Source organism: Caenorhabditis remanei, chromosome V (genome assembly GCF_010183535.1).
Source record: "Caenorhabditis remanei strain PX506 chromosome V, whole genome shotgun sequence".
Lineage (NCBI taxonomy): Eukaryota > Metazoa > Nematoda > Chromadorea > Rhabditida > Rhabditidae > Caenorhabditis > Caenorhabditis remanei.
In genome coordinates, this window is record NC_071332.1 from 18,449,492 (window position 1) to 18,466,148 (window position 16,657).

General features: G+C 38.7%; 2 protein-coding genes across 2 annotated transcripts; both read left to right on the forward strand.

Moving 5' to 3' along the window:
- Positions 1–468: 468 nt before the first annotated feature.
- Positions 469–1,813, forward strand: GCK72_021053 (uncharacterized protein; the record flags this gene model as incomplete). The annotated part of the gene is made up of 4 exons (XM_053733980.1): positions 469–701; positions 747–818; positions 1,059–1,479; positions 1,592–1,813. 4 exons carry the CDS (start codon positions 469–471, stop codon positions 1,811–1,813), a joined length of 948 nt encoding a protein of 315 aa, XP_053582893.1.
- Positions 1,814–2,584: 771 nt separating this feature from the next.
- On the forward strand, positions 2,585–8,001 carry GCK72_021054 (uncharacterized protein; the record flags this gene model as incomplete). The annotated part of the gene is made up of 10 exons (XM_053733981.1): positions 2,585–2,817; positions 3,000–3,570; positions 3,653–3,820; positions 4,817–5,064; positions 5,111–5,194; positions 5,246–5,816; positions 5,902–6,147; positions 6,977–7,224; positions 7,271–7,354; positions 7,407–8,001. 10 exons carry the CDS (start codon positions 2,585–2,587, stop codon positions 7,999–8,001), a joined length of 3,048 nt encoding a protein of 1,015 aa, XP_053582894.1.
- Positions 8,002–16,657: the final 8,656 nt, after the last annotated feature.

Here is a 16,657-nt window from a genome sequence, read left to right on the forward strand (position 1 = left end):
CACCTTGCCAATCCAATGTACTTCTTCAACAATCAATATCAAAAAACTCCATTCCTAAAGTATTTTGATGATGAAAACACAATGGTTCCGAGCCGCCCATTGCTCCGTCGATTCCCGATTCCTGGAACAAATGAATTCTACGAACTCGATTATCAAATGACACATGTTCGCCTCAAAAGAAAACAATAATTTCTACTTTTTTCCTATTAATTTGACTTGTTAACCCATTACCAATTTGTTGTTACATTGTTCTCTTTGTTGTTACTGTTATGAATTCTGTTTTTATTCCCTCTAAAAAGACGTTAAAATCGTTAAGATTTCTCAATTTTCCGTTTTTTTTCTCCCGTAAAACTCGTAGAATCCTCTCAGAAAAATGTTAATCATCAGTATTTTATCTCAAAATCTTCTCTTTGATTTACAGCAAAAACTCATTTAATTTCTCAATTTATCAGTGGCCAGCCACTCGGAATGTCTGAAACCGACGAGGAAGATCTATTGTCCATTCGTAGAAGTGTCCTTGAAGCATTTAAAGAAGTAAGGTTTCGAATCAATCATTACCCGGAATTATGGAGAAAAGTGACATTCGAAAGTCACCAAGAGTTATGTGAAGGGATGGGAGATGACTATATCAACTATCCGGAATTCGAGTTTTGGTTTTCGAGATTTTTGAGAAGGGATTTTGATCTAGATTATGATTTTAGGTATGAAAATAGAGATGGGAACATCTAACAATGATTTATTTTCAGTTCCCGCTCATTCACCGACTTACCGTTAGATATTTTCGAAAAAATCGCTGTAAACTTGGAGCTAGATGACCGGTAAGCGAAGAAAGTTGGAATAAATCAACGTATTTTTCCAGATATTCACTCCGAAATGTTTGCAAGGATATCCAGATTCTCGTCGATAGCTCAAATCCAAAAATCACTAATTTCTACTATGACACTGTGTATAATTGGAGGGTCTGTGGGAACTCTATGCGGTTTTCATTTCGCTTCGAAAAAGATTCCGAGAAAATGTAAGAGAAAATCGATAATGCAGAAAATTAATTAAATTTTCAGAAATCCACTTCCATTGGTCATTCGGATTCTGAAAACTCAAAATCTTCAATTGGAAAAATTGAAAATCGAGGAAACAGATGAATTCTGGAATAAATTTATCAAGGAGCTGGATGAATCGAATCTCAAATTTCATGTCAGAAGATTCGAGACTCCGTTCACTCATTACCGTACTCCGAGAGTAGATTTACATTATTTGATACCTGGAGTCCTAGAATACATCTCACTATTCATCAGAGATCCATCATTCGAAGAAATCCATGAAATCGTTGAATCGGAACAGTGCAAGGCGGCGAAAATGATCACTTTTCATAGCAATGTCTATCCATCGGCATTCCCGTTAGAGTGTCTCTTGAATTGCCGTCGATTCACACTTTATTTGGGTGGTCCTCCGTGTAAATCGATCAAAGCAAAGTTTATTGATGTACGTCTTTTTTAAGCGCTGGCCGAACTTTGGATTTCTAGGCCTCCCTTGAGACTGCTGGCCTAGAAACCCAACAGAAAAGTTCGGCCACCACTATATTTGATGTATTCAGGATCTCCTGGAAGCTGCTCAAGTAGAACTTTGCTATTTTTCCATATTCAACGATTGGCCGTTCGGAAAATTAGCTCATATTGAGGAATATTTCAACGAACGATATGTAATAAATCCCAACGATCCGAATCAACTTCACCGTCATCGGATTCCAGGATCCGAGGAATTCTATGAGATGGAGCTGAACAGAGGAATGATTCGTATTGAAAGAAGAAAACAATAATTTTCACTTGCTTTATTCATTCATCCATTTGGTTTGTTATAAATGATCATTTTTTCACTTTTGATTAAAAATCACTTGTAAAACCGTTAAAATCGTTGGAATGTCTAAACTTGTTCCCTTTGGCGCACTCGACAGGAATTCGAATATCGAGAGGAGGTCGTTCGCCTCGAAAGAAAAAAGTAATTCGGTTTCTGTTTCTAATTCATTTTACCTGTTAACCCACTGTCAATTTGTTGTTACATTGTTCTCTTTGTTGTTGTTATAAACTCTTGTTTTCAATAATTTTTTCCCACTTAAAACCGTTAAAAGCGTTGAGATTTCTCAATTTTCCCTTGTTTTTTCTTTTGCGAAACTCGTAAAATCTTCTCAGAACCAGTGTGAGGTATTCGGAAGAGTTCGGTAAATTTATCGGTAAATTTACAGAAAAATTTACCGAAAACTGCATTTACCGGTAATTGTTCACCGAATACCTCACACTTCTCAGAACTGAAATTCCAACTCTTTTAAAGTAAAATCAGGAAAATTCAATCAGAAAAGCCTCAACAATAATGCAATTCCTCTTTTTTGTTTTGTTTGACTACGGTTGTTTTCAAAGTACGCAATACGGACAATGTACGATATATTACGCACAATCATTGCCATCATTTTTTGGTTTCACCTTAAATGTTCCGATTTTAAATACTCTTAAAATTTTGAAGGATTATCGAGTTTTCGTTATTTCGAACGTTTCAGCCTACTAATTTATCCATATTTCAGTTGCAAACCTTCAAAATGTCCGAGGTCATCGATACAGACTCATTGGCTACTCGTAGACGTATTCTCGAAGAATTCGAGAAAGTACAGGAACAAATCGCAACGAACCCAGAATTATGGAGAAAATTGAGTTTCAAAGCTCACGAAAAGTTGTGTAAAGTGTTGGGAGCTGATTTCATTGACTATCCGGAATTCGAATTCTGGTTCTCAAGATTCGTTCGAGGAGATTTAGAATTGGATTATGATAGAAGGTATGCAAATAGAATACGAACAATATTCACAGTTTGTCAATTTCAGTTCCGATCCAAAAGCTCGCTCGTTCATCGACTTACCATGGGATACTTTTGAAAAAGTTGCCGAATACTTGGAGCTACATGAAAGGCAAGTCTAAAAATTTGAATTAGAAATTTGATTGAACAAATCAATTATTCAGATTGCAACTCCGTGATGTGTGCAAGGATATTCGAGCTCACGTCGATAACTGGGATCCGAAAGTTACCGAGATTTCCTATAGCAGAGTGAATGCTTTTGACCTTTATCTGAAGTCAAGACCCGAACCGTTTTGTTCACGCGGTACTGGTTTCTATCGGGATCCAAATTCTTTCGTGATGAATGTGCTGAAACACCCGAAACTTCGATTGGAAAAATTGACGGTTTATAGGACAGATAACTGTTGGATGAAATTGATTAAACAGCTGGAAGAATCAAATCGGAAACTTCATGTGAAGAAGATCGAATTTGCCCGTCATTACACTCCATCTAAAATCGATTTACACTTTATGATTCCCGGAGTTCTTGAAGAAATCAAAATGTTTCTCAGGGATCCATACAGCGACCAATTATATGAAATTATTAAATCGGAGCAATGTCAATCAGCTAAAATGGTCCATATTGCTAGTACGACTTCCACTTCTAGATTTCCATTGGATGCTCTGTTCAATTGCTCACGATTCACTCTGCGACTCTCTAAACCTGCAGACGGTTTGAAAGCGGCATTTCTCAAAGTAAGCTTCTTTTTGATGCAATGTAACGGAAAGAATTTGAAAAATTTCAACAAAAAGTCTCCAATTCTCTCGTTATTTTCAGAAACTCATGAAGAAAAGCAAAGTACAAGAATGCGTTCTCTACGCTGATAGCCAAATCATGAAGTATTTCAATGAAACGGAGGCTATGGTTCCGAACTTCCCGTCGCTTCGTCGTTACCCCATTCCTGGAACCAACGATTTCTACGAACTAGAATATCAAGGAGATGTCGTTCGCCTCGAAAGAAAACAATAATTTCCTCTTTTGTTTCTAATTCAATTTATCTGTTAACTCATTACCAATTTGTTGTTATTTTGTTCTCCTTACTGTTGTTGTAATGAATTCTGTTCTTATTCCTTTTTTTCCCACTTAAAATACGTTAAAACCGTTAGGATTCCTCAATTTTCCCTTGTTTTTTCTTTTGCGAAACTCGTAAAATCTTCTCAGAACCAGTGTGAGATATTCGGAAGAGTTCGGTAAGTTTACGGGTAAATTTTCCGAAAAATTTACCGAAAACTGCACAGGGGTGTGCGGAACGGAATTCGGAATTCCGAAAAATTCCGAAAATCGGCTCATTTTCGGAACGGAATTCCGATCGGAATATTCCGAAAAAAAAAATTCGGAACAAAATTCCGATCGGAACATTCCGAAAAAAAAATTTCGGAATGGAATTCCGATCGGAACGTTCCGAAAAAAAATTCGGAATGGAAGAGAAAGTACTGTATTAAAGGCGCATGCGCACTTTTCATGACGGGTCTCGAACAGATTTTTTTCCGCAGTTTTCAGGCGGTTTTTTTTCTAATTTTCGTCTTTTCGCAGTGTTTTTTTTAACCAAAAAAACGGTTTTCAGCATTCGATATGGGTAAATGAAACAGTCTGTTGAAAAAAATTCCGAAAGTCCGAAAATCGGAATATTCCGACATTCCGAAAGTCCGAAAATCCGAAATTCGGACAATTCCGAGATTCCGAAAGTCCGAAAATTTGAAATTCGGACAATTCCGAGATTCCGAAATTCCGAAATTTTGAAACTCGGACATTTTTTAGTGTCCGAAATTCCGAAATTTTCCTGTCCGCACACCCCTGAAACTGCATTTATATTACGCACAATCATTGCCATCATTTTTTGGTTTCACCTTAAATGTTCTGATTTTACTCTCAACATTTTTAAGGATTATCGAATTTTCGTTATTTCGAACGTTTCATCCTACTAATTTATCCATTTTTCAGTTGCAAACCTTCAAAATGTCCGAGGCCATCGATACTGATTCATTGGCTATTCGTAGACGAATTCTCGAAGAATTCGAGAAAGTACAGACACAAATTGCAACAAATCCGGAATCGTGGAGAAAATTGAGTTTCAAAGCTCACGAAAAGTTGTGTAAAGTGTTGGGAGCTGATTTCATTGACTATCCGGAATTCGAATTCTGGTTCTCGAGATTTCTTCGAGGAAATTTAGAATTGGATTATGATAGAAGGTATGCAAATAGAATAGAAACTATATTTATAGTTTTTCGGTTTCAGTTCCGATCCGAAAACCCGCTCATTCACCGACTTGCCACTAGAAATTTTTGAAAACGTTGGCGAATACTTGGAGCTACATGAAAGGTAAGCCGAAAATTTGAATTAGAAATTTGATTGAACAAATTAATTATTCAGATTGCAACTCCGTGATGTGTGCAAGGATATTCGAGCTCACGTCGATAACTGGGATCCGAAAGTTACCAAGATTTCCTATAGCAGAGTGAATTCTTTTGACCTTTATCTGAAGTCAAGACCCGAACCGTTTTGTTCACGCGGTACTGGTTTCTATCGGGATCCAAATTCTTTCGTGATGAGTGTGCTGAAACACCCGAAACTTCGATTGGAGAAATTGGAGATTTATGCGAAAGATGACAATTGGAAGGAATTCATCAAAGAACTGGACGAATCGAATCGAAAACTTCATGTGAAGAAGATCGAATTTCCAAGTTGCTTTTCATCTAAAATTGATTTGCACTTTCTGATTCCCGGAGTACTTGAAGAGATCGAAGTGTCCCCTTGGAATCCAACACGCGAAGATCTCTGTAAAATGATTGAATCGGAACAATGTCAGTCAGCTAAAATGGTGCATATTAGAAGTTGGACGGACGCTTCAGAATTTCCATTTGATGTTTTATACAAATGTCCACGATTCACTCTGCACCTCCACGGAAACTCTGCAGACGGTTTGATATCAGAATTTCTCGAGGTTAGCTTCTTTTTGGTGAAATGTATCTGAAACAATTTGAATTTCGACGAAATGTCTCCGATCCTCTCAACAGTGTTGTTTTCAGAGACTCATGAAATATGGTGAAGTACAGAAGTGCGTTCTCTGCATTTCCAAATCTCGTGCACCTCCGAGCCAAATCTTTAAGTATTTCAATGAGCCAGAGGCTATGGTTCCGAACTTCCCGTCGCGTCGTCGTTACCCGATTCCTGAAACCAACGATTTCTACGAACTCGAATATCGAGAGAAAGTCGAATATCGAGAGGAATCCTATATTGGGTATCGAGAGGAAGTCGAATATCGTGAGGAGATCGTTCACCTCGAAAGAAAACAATAATTACCTCCATTTTTATTCATTTTACCTGTTAAACCACTGTGAATTTGTTGTTTTTTTTCTTTGTTGTTGTTATGAATTGTCTTCCAATTCGTTCTTTTAATGCTAAAAAAGATGTTAAAAACGTTGAGATTCCTTCTGCAAAACTCGTAAATTCCTCTCAGAAAATGTCGGACGGCCCGAAATTCGACTCAAAAATGATTCGATCGTTTATTCTCTACGAAATTCTTCAAAAACGAAGAATCAATGAGGGATTAATGCTCGATCTGATTTTTCGTCTTTCTCTAACTTTAAAAGTGGTTAATTTCAATTATATTTAGAAACTTCCTCATATCAAAATGGCCGAATTCATCAAGAATAATCCGAAAGTGTTTCGAACTTGTATTTTGTATAAAATCTCGGATAGGAAACCGATTTTCGAAAGTTATAAGGAGTTACGAAAGAGATTGGATAACGACGTGGATTATCCAGAATTCGAGTTTTGGTGCATGAGATTTGCTCAGGGAAAACACGATTTGGATTATGATAGAAGGCTCTTTTGAGTTTTCTGAAGAAATTTTCGAAAAATTTCAAATAAAATTTGGTAAAAACGGGTTCCCATTTTTTGAAATCAAGAAAAATCTCGGCCCGGCCCGCCCGGCCCGATTTTTGACAAGTCTGCCTTAGCGCATTTTTCATATTTTTCTCACCAAAGCTGTTTAAAATCCCTTGTTTTTCACTCAATTTCGCGTTGATTTCGCTTCTGATTCCTCTCCGGTTACTGTAGCTTTTTTTTCTTTTTCACTCGTATGATTTCCTTATTTTTCAGTTAGAAACCCACAAAATGGCCGAAATCACCGAGAGAGACCCGTTGGTTATTCGTGGACGTATTCTCAAAGAATTCGGAAAAGTGCAGACTGAAATCGCAACAAACCCGAATGCTTGGAGATCAGTGGCATCTAGAGCTCACAAAAGAATATCCGAAGCTATGGGATATGACTACGTGGATTATCCAGAATTCGAATTCTGGTTCTTGAGATTTCTTCAAGGAAATTTCGATTGGGGTTATGATAGAACGTATGCTCATAGAATATATAAAATATTCACAGTTTCTCGGTTTCAGTTCCGATCCGAAACCCCACTCGCTCACCGACTTGCCATCAGACGTTTTCAATAAAATTAGTGGAAACTTGAATCTAGATGACAGGTAAACAAATGAAATCAAATTCGGATACTGATTCATCAAATCAATTTTTTAGATTGCAACTCCGCGATGTGTGCAATGATTTTCGAGCTCACGTCGATAACTGGGATCTCAAAGTGGACGAGATTTACTATAGAAACGGGAATGATTGGAGAGTCTGGGAGACATACGGATCCGGATTTTTGGACAGCTTTGAACAAAATGAAAACAAATTCTGCCCTGATTTCTATCGATATCCAATTTCTTTCGTGATGAATGTGCTGAAACACCCGAAACTCCAATTGGAGAAATTGACAATAAGAAGAGAAGACAAATACTGGAAGACATTGATTAAACGACTGGACGAAACAAATCGGCAACTTCATGTGAAGAACGTCGAATTTGCACCTTATTACCGTCCATCTGAAATCGATTTGCATTTTATGATTCCCGAAGTAATTGAAGAGATCAAACTGTATCTCGTGAATCCAAAACGCAAAGAAGTCATTGAAATTGTTGAATCGGAGCAATGCCAAAAAGCGAAAATGGGGTATATTGAAAGTCCGACAGTCACTTCACAATTTCCATTGCAAGCTCACTGGGTAACAGCGATGAACCTCGCGAAAGTGCGCTCTGTTGACACGAGAGCCGCGACGCCTCGAACGGAATAAGCCGCGATGCGGCCGACGGCGCTCGGCGCGATGAAAAAGCTCCTTTCCTCAACTGAAAACGCAATAAAAAGGCGTTTTTTTCGAAGAAAAAGTCAAAATCAACTAGAATACCGTTTTCCTTTTTCATAAACCGTTATTTTGGACATATAGGAACTAAAAAATGCGAAAAAGACAAAGAATTTGAAAGAGATTTGAGACAAGGAAAACTATGAGAATACTCACAACTAATGACATGTACAACACAAAACTTTCGAACAATATCAAATTTATTAAAAGAGTAAAATAAAAACAAAGCAAAATTAGAGAAATAATGAAAATTTACATTGAATTTCGAAGAAGCGTTGTTAAGGTGAATTTGAGCCGAAGATTCACAATTTCAGCTGCTGACAAGACGTTGAAGAAGAAATCTGAAAGTTTTATTCATAAATCTACGGGAAAACTGTCTAAACGGAAATAATACGTGGAAAAAATAACCTGAAAAGTTTCTCTTGACTTGTAGGCTGATTTTGTCCATTTTTCGCAGCATTAGTTGACTGAAAATAGATTTTTTTGGTTCTGTAATAATATTTTGAACGAATAACAAAGTAAATATACGAAAAGTCGGTTTTAAACGAGAAAAAATGAAGAAAATTAAACTTTTTGATGAAAAAACGAGCTTCGCGGCTTATCACTTGAAGGGAGCCGCGACGCGCACGCAACGCGTCTCTCTCGGTGTCGATTTACGAGAGGAATTTGAGGTTCATCGCTGTTACCCCGTGCAAGCTTTATACAATTGCCCTCGATTCACTCTGAAACTCAAAGGATCATCTGAAGAAGGTTTGAAAGCGAAATTTCTCAAGGTTAGTGTTACAAACGCTACGTTTGTATACTTTAAACGTGTACATTCCTCGAGGTTACACGCATTTTATTAATTCTATTTTTTCATTGACCTTGCCTTTTTATCATGCCATGTCAAGGTCAATGTTATTCTGAACTTTCACTAAAAAGCTCAGTTCTGATTTTCCCTCGTTCCACGATTACCGCTTCTCAATAAAGAGTAATTATAACCCGTCTTCTACGTCATAAGGATGGCGGACATTACAACTGGCGATCAGATAAAGCAACTCACTGAGCAAATCAACGCTCTAGTAGGAGTCGTAAGTACTCTAGCAAAAAATCAAGCCCAATTCCAAAATTCCGGTAACACCGAAACCTCAACCACCACCACCAATGACACAAAAATCTTCGACTCAATTTGCGCCCGAATCCCAATGTTCGTGTATGACGCAGAAGAAGAGAAGACATTCGATAACTGGTACACACGGTATGAGGAAGTCATCATAAAGGATGGAGCATCGCTCGCAGAGGACCTCAAAACCCGGATTGTCCTGTCAAAGTTAGGCCAGAAGGACTACGCGTTGTACACGAACCGATGCTTGCCGAAACTACCGAATGAAATCAGTTACACTGACACCATTAAAAATCTGAAAGCTCTATTCAAATCGACGACGTCAATATTCAGGAAGCGTCAGGAGTTCTTACGAACAGAATTCGGCGGAGGAAGCTTAGAAGAATACACGGGGACAGTTCTTCGAAGATTTGCCACATCAGAGTTCAAAAAGATGACCGACGAGCAAACATGTGCTATGGTATGGATAGCAGGGATGCGGGACCCATCCTATCAAGACATCCGAGCGAGAGCACTGCAAGTCCTCGAGCAAAAGCCTAATCTGACACTTCTGGAGCTGGAAAGTGATGTCAAACGACTACTGGATATCCGTGCCGACGCGAGAGCTGTGGGAGGATCCGTTGCAGCGACATCGGACGTGAATGCGGTGCAGAAGTTCCAAAAATCTAAGAAAAACACTCCGGAGAAGAAAGATAGCAAACAACCACCATCTGCATGTTATCGATGTGGAGGGAATCATTGGGTGCGAGATTGTGAACATAAAAAGGTGACATGTAGTTACTGTAAAAAACCAGGTCACTTAGAGAAATGTTGCAGAAACAAGAATCGGGAAAACAAGTCTCCAAAAGTCAAGACGGTCTACATCGGGGCCGCATCGATCGATGGCGCAGAGCGAATCTATCGACAAGTACAAATTAATGGTCATTGTGTGAAAATGCTTCTGGATACCGGTGCCGACATCACGCTGCTCAGTCAAAATGATTGGACTGCCCTGGGAAGACCAAAACTGGAAAAACCCACCATCAAAGTCAAATCTGCCACACACGAGCCGGTGAAAATATTTGGATCCCTCCATTGCAAATACATGATGAATGGAAGACAAGAATCTGGAGTGACATTCGTATCAAATACAGACACTTTACTCGGAAGAGACTGGATTTCAAAAGATAAAGAGTTGTGGAAGTTCCTTCAAAATTCTGAAAAGATTAACCGCGTCTCTGTCACCGAACCAGCATGCAACTACCTGGGCGGGACAAGGGAACGGTTGATCGAAGCGATTGGAACCAAATACAAGGAAATAATGAAACCAGGACTCGGAAAGTGTACGAAGACCAAAGCAACCCTGACACTGAAGCCAAATGCTAGACCCATATTCCGGAAGGCGCGCCCCGTGACGTATTCTGCTCTTCCAATGGTCTCAACTGAAATTGAACGACTGAATCAAACCGGCGTCATTTCCCCAGTCGACCAATCCGAATGGGCCGCTCCAGTCGTTGCAGTAAAGAAAAAGAATGGTTCCATCAGACTATGCGCTGATTTTTCCACTGGATTAAATGATGCCATCGAGTCGAATAACCATCCGTTGCCCACTTCGGATGACATATTTGCTAAGCTAAATGGTGGTAATTTTTTCACGCAAATCGATCTCGCCGAAGCATATTTACAGGTTGAAATGGATCCGGACTCGCAGAATCTTCTGGTCATCAACACACACCTGGGCCTCTTCACATACAATCGCCTTCCATTCGGAGTCAAGTCAGCACCAGGAATTTTTCAACAAATCATGGATACTATGCTGAATGGCTTGGAAGGAGTGTCCACCTACTTGGATGACATCATTATTTGTGGATCTACCATAGAAGAACACAATGAGAGAGTGCTTAAAGTATTTGGGCGTATTCAAGAGTATGGATTCCGGATCAAGATGGAAAAATGTTCATTCCTTATGGAAGAAATCAAGTTCCTTGGCTTCATTATCAACAAGCAAGGACGACGTCCAGATCCAGAGAAAGTTCGTCACATCAAGAATATGCCGGAACCCACCAACGGGAGTCAAGTTAAGTCTTTCCTGGGACTTATCCAATTTTATGGGCAATTCGTAAAACAACTTTTCCGATTACGCCAACCCTTGGACAATCTCACTGCCAAAGACACTGATTTCAAATGGACTCTGGAATGCCAAAAGTCATTCGATACAATCAAGGAGATCCTGCAATCGGACCTACTGCTGACTCACTACAATCCCAACTTGCCAATCATTGTGGCTGCGGACGCATCTCAATACGGAATTGGAGCAACCATCTCTCACCGATTTCCGGACGGAACCGAAAAGACCATATACCACATCAGCAAGACTCTGTCAAAAACCCAGCGGAACTACAGTCAGATCGAGAAAGAGGGTTTTGGTCTCATCACCGCCGTCACCAAATTTCACAAATTTATCCACGGGAGAAAATTCACTTTGCGAACCGATCACAAACCGCTACTAACTATATTCGGAGGAAAAAAAGGAGTACCTGTTTACACTGCAAATCGTCTGCAACGATGGGCTACAATTTTATTGAATTATGATTTCGACATCGAATACATCAACACCAAAGATTTTGGACAAGTGGATGCGCTGTCCAGACTGATTGATGAGCAGAATGCCGAGAAAGCACCAGAAGACTTCGTTATTGCACAAGTGGAACTGGATCCTGTCGACCAACTTTCCCAAAATCTCGAGTTCTTACCTATAACCGCCAAAACTATTTCATTCCAGACCGGTAAAGACACCATCCTGACAGATGTCCTCAACTCCTTGAAATCTGGTAAATGGCCCAAAAGTGAAAAGGGAACCGAAATGTGGAACATGTGTAATCGAAAGGACGAATTCTCAATTGTCAACGACTGCATCGTGCTGGGCGAACGAGTAGTGATTCCCACAGTTTTGCGACAAAAGGTCCTGAAGACACTCCACCGTGCCCACCCTGGAATCGTGAGAATGAAAATGTTGGCAAGAAGTTACGTATACTGGCCGGGTATCGACAAAGACATCGAAAAAGTGGTCAAATCGTGTGATGAATGTGCCTCCGCCGCCAAGAATCCAGTCAAGAATCTTTTATACTCATGGCCAATTCCGAAGAAACCATTCGAACGGGTTCATGTTGACTTTGCTGGACCGGTAGACGGTATGTATTATCTTGTTTTTGTAGACTCGTTGTCGAAGTGGCCTGAAGTCTATGCTACAACTTCGACTACCACCGCAGCTACTATCAAGATATTGGCAAAAGTTTTCGGGCAGTTCGGGAATCCAGAGACGCTAGTCACCGATAATGGTCCTCAGTTCACGTCACAAACGTTCCAAGAATTCACGGCATCCAATGGTATCACTCATGTTCGGACTCCACCGTATCACCCTCAATCGAATGGTCAAGCCGAGAGATTCGTGGACACTTTGAAACGAGCTTTATGCAAGTTAAGAGGGGAGGGAAACACTGAGACTGCGCTCCAGACCTTCCTTCAGGTTTATCGATCGACTCCATGTGCATCTGTTCCAAATAACCAGTCTCCTGCCGAAGCCTTCATCGGACGTAAAATGAGAACTGTGCTGAACCTGCTCCTGCCACACAAGCCGACTCCCAACCTAGAGAGAAATTTGGCAATGGAAACGCAGTTCAATTTGCATCATGGAGCCCGTGATCGGATCTTTGAAATAAACGACCAGGTTTATGTTATTGACCGTCGTAGCCCAAATTCGTCCCAATGGGTTTCAGGAGTCATCGAACGTAAACTGGGCCAGACTGTCTACAAAGTCCGAGTCGGAAGTCAACGATGGACAAGACACGCCAATCAACTTCGGCAGCGAACGTCTCCACCGTCTCACTACGATTGGTCAGATTTCCTCGAAATTGAAGACCCCGCTGAAGAGATGCCCAAGCCCGACAAAGCCGATACCACCACCATTCCAGTACTGTCTCCAAGCACGAGCATCCCACCAACTACACCAGTGCCACTCCGCCGCTCCACCAGAAACATCAAACCCGTGCAACCATTCCAAATCCAACCAAAGCAGAAAAGATACTAAGTGAACTCGTTGCCTCTCTTACCTCCCTCGCATCCATCTTAAAAAAAGGGGAGATGTTACAAACGCTACGTTTGTATACTTTAAACGTGTACATTCCTCGAGGTTACACGCATTTTATTAATTCTATTTTTTCATTGACCTTGCCTTTTTATCATGCCATGTCAAGGTCAATGTTATTCTGAACTTTCACTAAAAAGCTCAGTTCTGATTTTCCCTCGTTCCACGATTACCGCTTCTCAATAAAGAGTAATTATAACCCGTCTTCTACGTCATAAGGATGGCGGACATTACAGTTAGTTTTTTTTTCATACAATGTCTCTGAGCCAGAATTTGAAAATCAACGAAACGTCTCCGATTTTCTAGTTATTTCAGACACTCATGAACAAAGGTGGAGTACAAAAATGCGTTCTCTACGCTCAGAGAGAAATTTTGAAGTGTTTCAATGAACCAGAAGCTAAGGTTCCCAACTTCCCGTCGCTCCGTCGTTATCCGATTCCTGGAACAAATGAATTCTACGAACTACAATATCAGAAGGAATTCGTTCGCCTCGAAAGAAAACAATAATATATTATTTTTTCATTAATTTTACCTGTTAACTCATTACCAATTTGTTGTTACAATGTTCTCCTTGTTGTTACTGTTATGAAACCTTTTTATTATTTTTCTCGCTCAAAAGACGTTAAAAACATTGAGAAGAAAAATGAGAGAAACTTTGTTTTTTTTTTCGTCAAAAACCGATAATTTGGAGCAAAAACTTTGTGGAAACAGGGATTGTTCGCTCAAAAATAAACTAAATTTAAATTTTTCAGCAATCTACAAATTTCGATAATTATTAATATTTTCTTTAATAAAACTTCTTTTTAGAACTTTCAGCTTGGAAATGAAAATGAACGAAACTTTATAACAACAAAAGACAACAACAAATTAACAAAAAAATTGGAGAAACTTCTTATGATTTTCTCTCAATTGAAATACATTCCGTTTCGATATTAATCTCGTAAAAATCAGTGGATCCTTGAATTGGATAACGTCGAATATTCGGAAAGTTCGGAACCAAAGTGCCCTCATCACTCAAAAGTTCTTTGAGTTTTAACAAGTTGAATCGAACATATCCTAAATTGCATAATTCCAATTGAGTGGATTTCACGAGTTTCTGAAAGAAAAATACTGTTTTTTGGAGGAGTGTAATATCGTATTTTTGTGATTTCAAGTGTATTTAAACTTGACTTTTCAGTTGGCAAGTTCGAGAAAACTGTAAATCTGTGACTTTTCGACACAAAATTAGAGCTTTTGATATGAATAATTCTTTAGTCTCAAAAGTATAATTTACCGAAATCTGTTCTGCAGATTGCAATTGTGAAGAAGAAAATCAATAATCGTACTGAAAAATTAAGAGAAATTCAGATTTTCACAAAAAAAAAAGAGAATAAATCTTTCATAGAACAATGAGATTTGGTTTAGAAAAAATCGTTTTTGCAAAAAAATCCGCAATTACCTTGATAAACTCGGCGACTTGAACCACACAATATCTCTTATAATCCACGATAGTGAATCGTGGAATCCCGATGAAACTTTCAAATGGGAACATCGATGGACTGAGATTTGTCGAAATTTTGAGCATTTTGAATCGTTTACACTGCTCCGATTGCAAGATTTCATTCATCTTTTTGAGGGATTCCTTATTGATAAAAAGAGAAACTTCTTCGACTGATTCTGGAGCCAAAAGACGAATATCGATAGGGTAATCTGATTGTGAATATTCGTCAAAGAAGTAGTTAACATGAAGTTTTGTCGATGATTCTCGGAATTGTGTCTCAATTGTTTTCCATGTTAAATCTCGCGAAACTTTCAGTTTCCTCAATCGCAGTTTTGGGTTCTTCAGTATTCTCACGGCTTCTGCCAGCAGATTTCTGAAAAGAAAAGTAGAGAAAATAGAAAATTATCAATAATTAAGTTATTATTAAAATTTTGTGTTAACATGGCTAATGTCTATTAAAAATTTGTTTTTTTTTCGAAAAATTGACAAAAAAACTGTTTCTGTAGTTTTTCTTTGAGAACAACGACCAACGGGTCCCCGTTTTTTAGCCGCCCTGCAGTTTTTATCGGTTCATGGTGAAATATGTTATAAAAATCACTTTTAAATGTCATGAATAACCCCGTCACCATTTGTTAATATTCTTACGGTTCTATTCTATGGAACGATAGATAGGACGATCGGTAGAATTCATAAGTTTTCGAGTTCTGTTCAATACTCCACCAGTCAAAACTGTGATAAGTGAACTCAGTGACTTTTGGATTCCAGTTATCGACACGAAATTGAATGTCTTTCGACACAAGTCGGAGCTTGATTCTGCAAAGTTGCATTTTAATTTCGAAAATTAATTATTTAAAACAGAAAAACCTGTCTTCAAAATACAAGGAATCTCCGATCTTTTCGAAGAGATCAACAGGCAAATCGGTTATTTGACGCTTTTCCGGTTCCAAACTGAAATAAGTGAAAGTTTATAAAAAAATTTTCTCCATTGCTTTACCTGCTATCATTATCCAAATCGAAGTTTCCCTTAGCAAATCTCATGTACCAAAACTCAAATTCTGGATAAGTCATGAAGTCATCGCCCAACGTCTTCATTAACTCTTTGTAAGTTTTGAATGGTTCATTTCCTTTCGTAAACTCATAGAGAATACAATTGCGAAGGCTCATTGGGTTGTTGATGATGAAATCGGTCATTTTGTAGAGTTAAATGCCGAAAAATTAACAGTTTTGCGTCTGAAAATTTGAGAAAACATATCGTATTTAACGTTCAAAACGTAATCATTAAAGAAAGCTTGTGAGAAAGCAAAACAACAACGAGAGAGTATTTAAAAAAAATTAAAAATAAAGCCTCAACAATAATGCAATTCCTCTTTTTGTTTTGTTTGACTACGGTTGTTTTCAAAGTACGCAATACGGAAAATGTACGATATATTACGCGCAATCATTGCCATCATTTTTTGATTTCACCTTAAACGTTCTGATTTTAAATACTCTCAAAATTTTAAAGGATTATCGAGTTTTCGTTATTTCGAACGTTTCAGCCTACTAATTTATCCATTTTTCAGTTGCAAACCTTCAAAATGTCCGAGGTCATCGATACTGATTCATTGGCTACTCGTAGACGTATTCTCGAAGAATTCGAGAAAGTACAGACACAAATTGCAACAAATCCGGAATTATGGAGAAAATTGAGTTTCGAAGCTCACGAAAAGTTGTGTAAAGTGATGGGAGCTGATTTCATTGACTATCCGGAATTCGAATTCTGGTTTTCGAGATTCGTTCGAGGAGATTTAGAATTGGATTATGATAGAAGGTATGCAGTTAGAATATAAACAATATTCACAGTTTGTCAATTTCAGTTCCGATCCAAAAGCTCGCTCGTTCATCG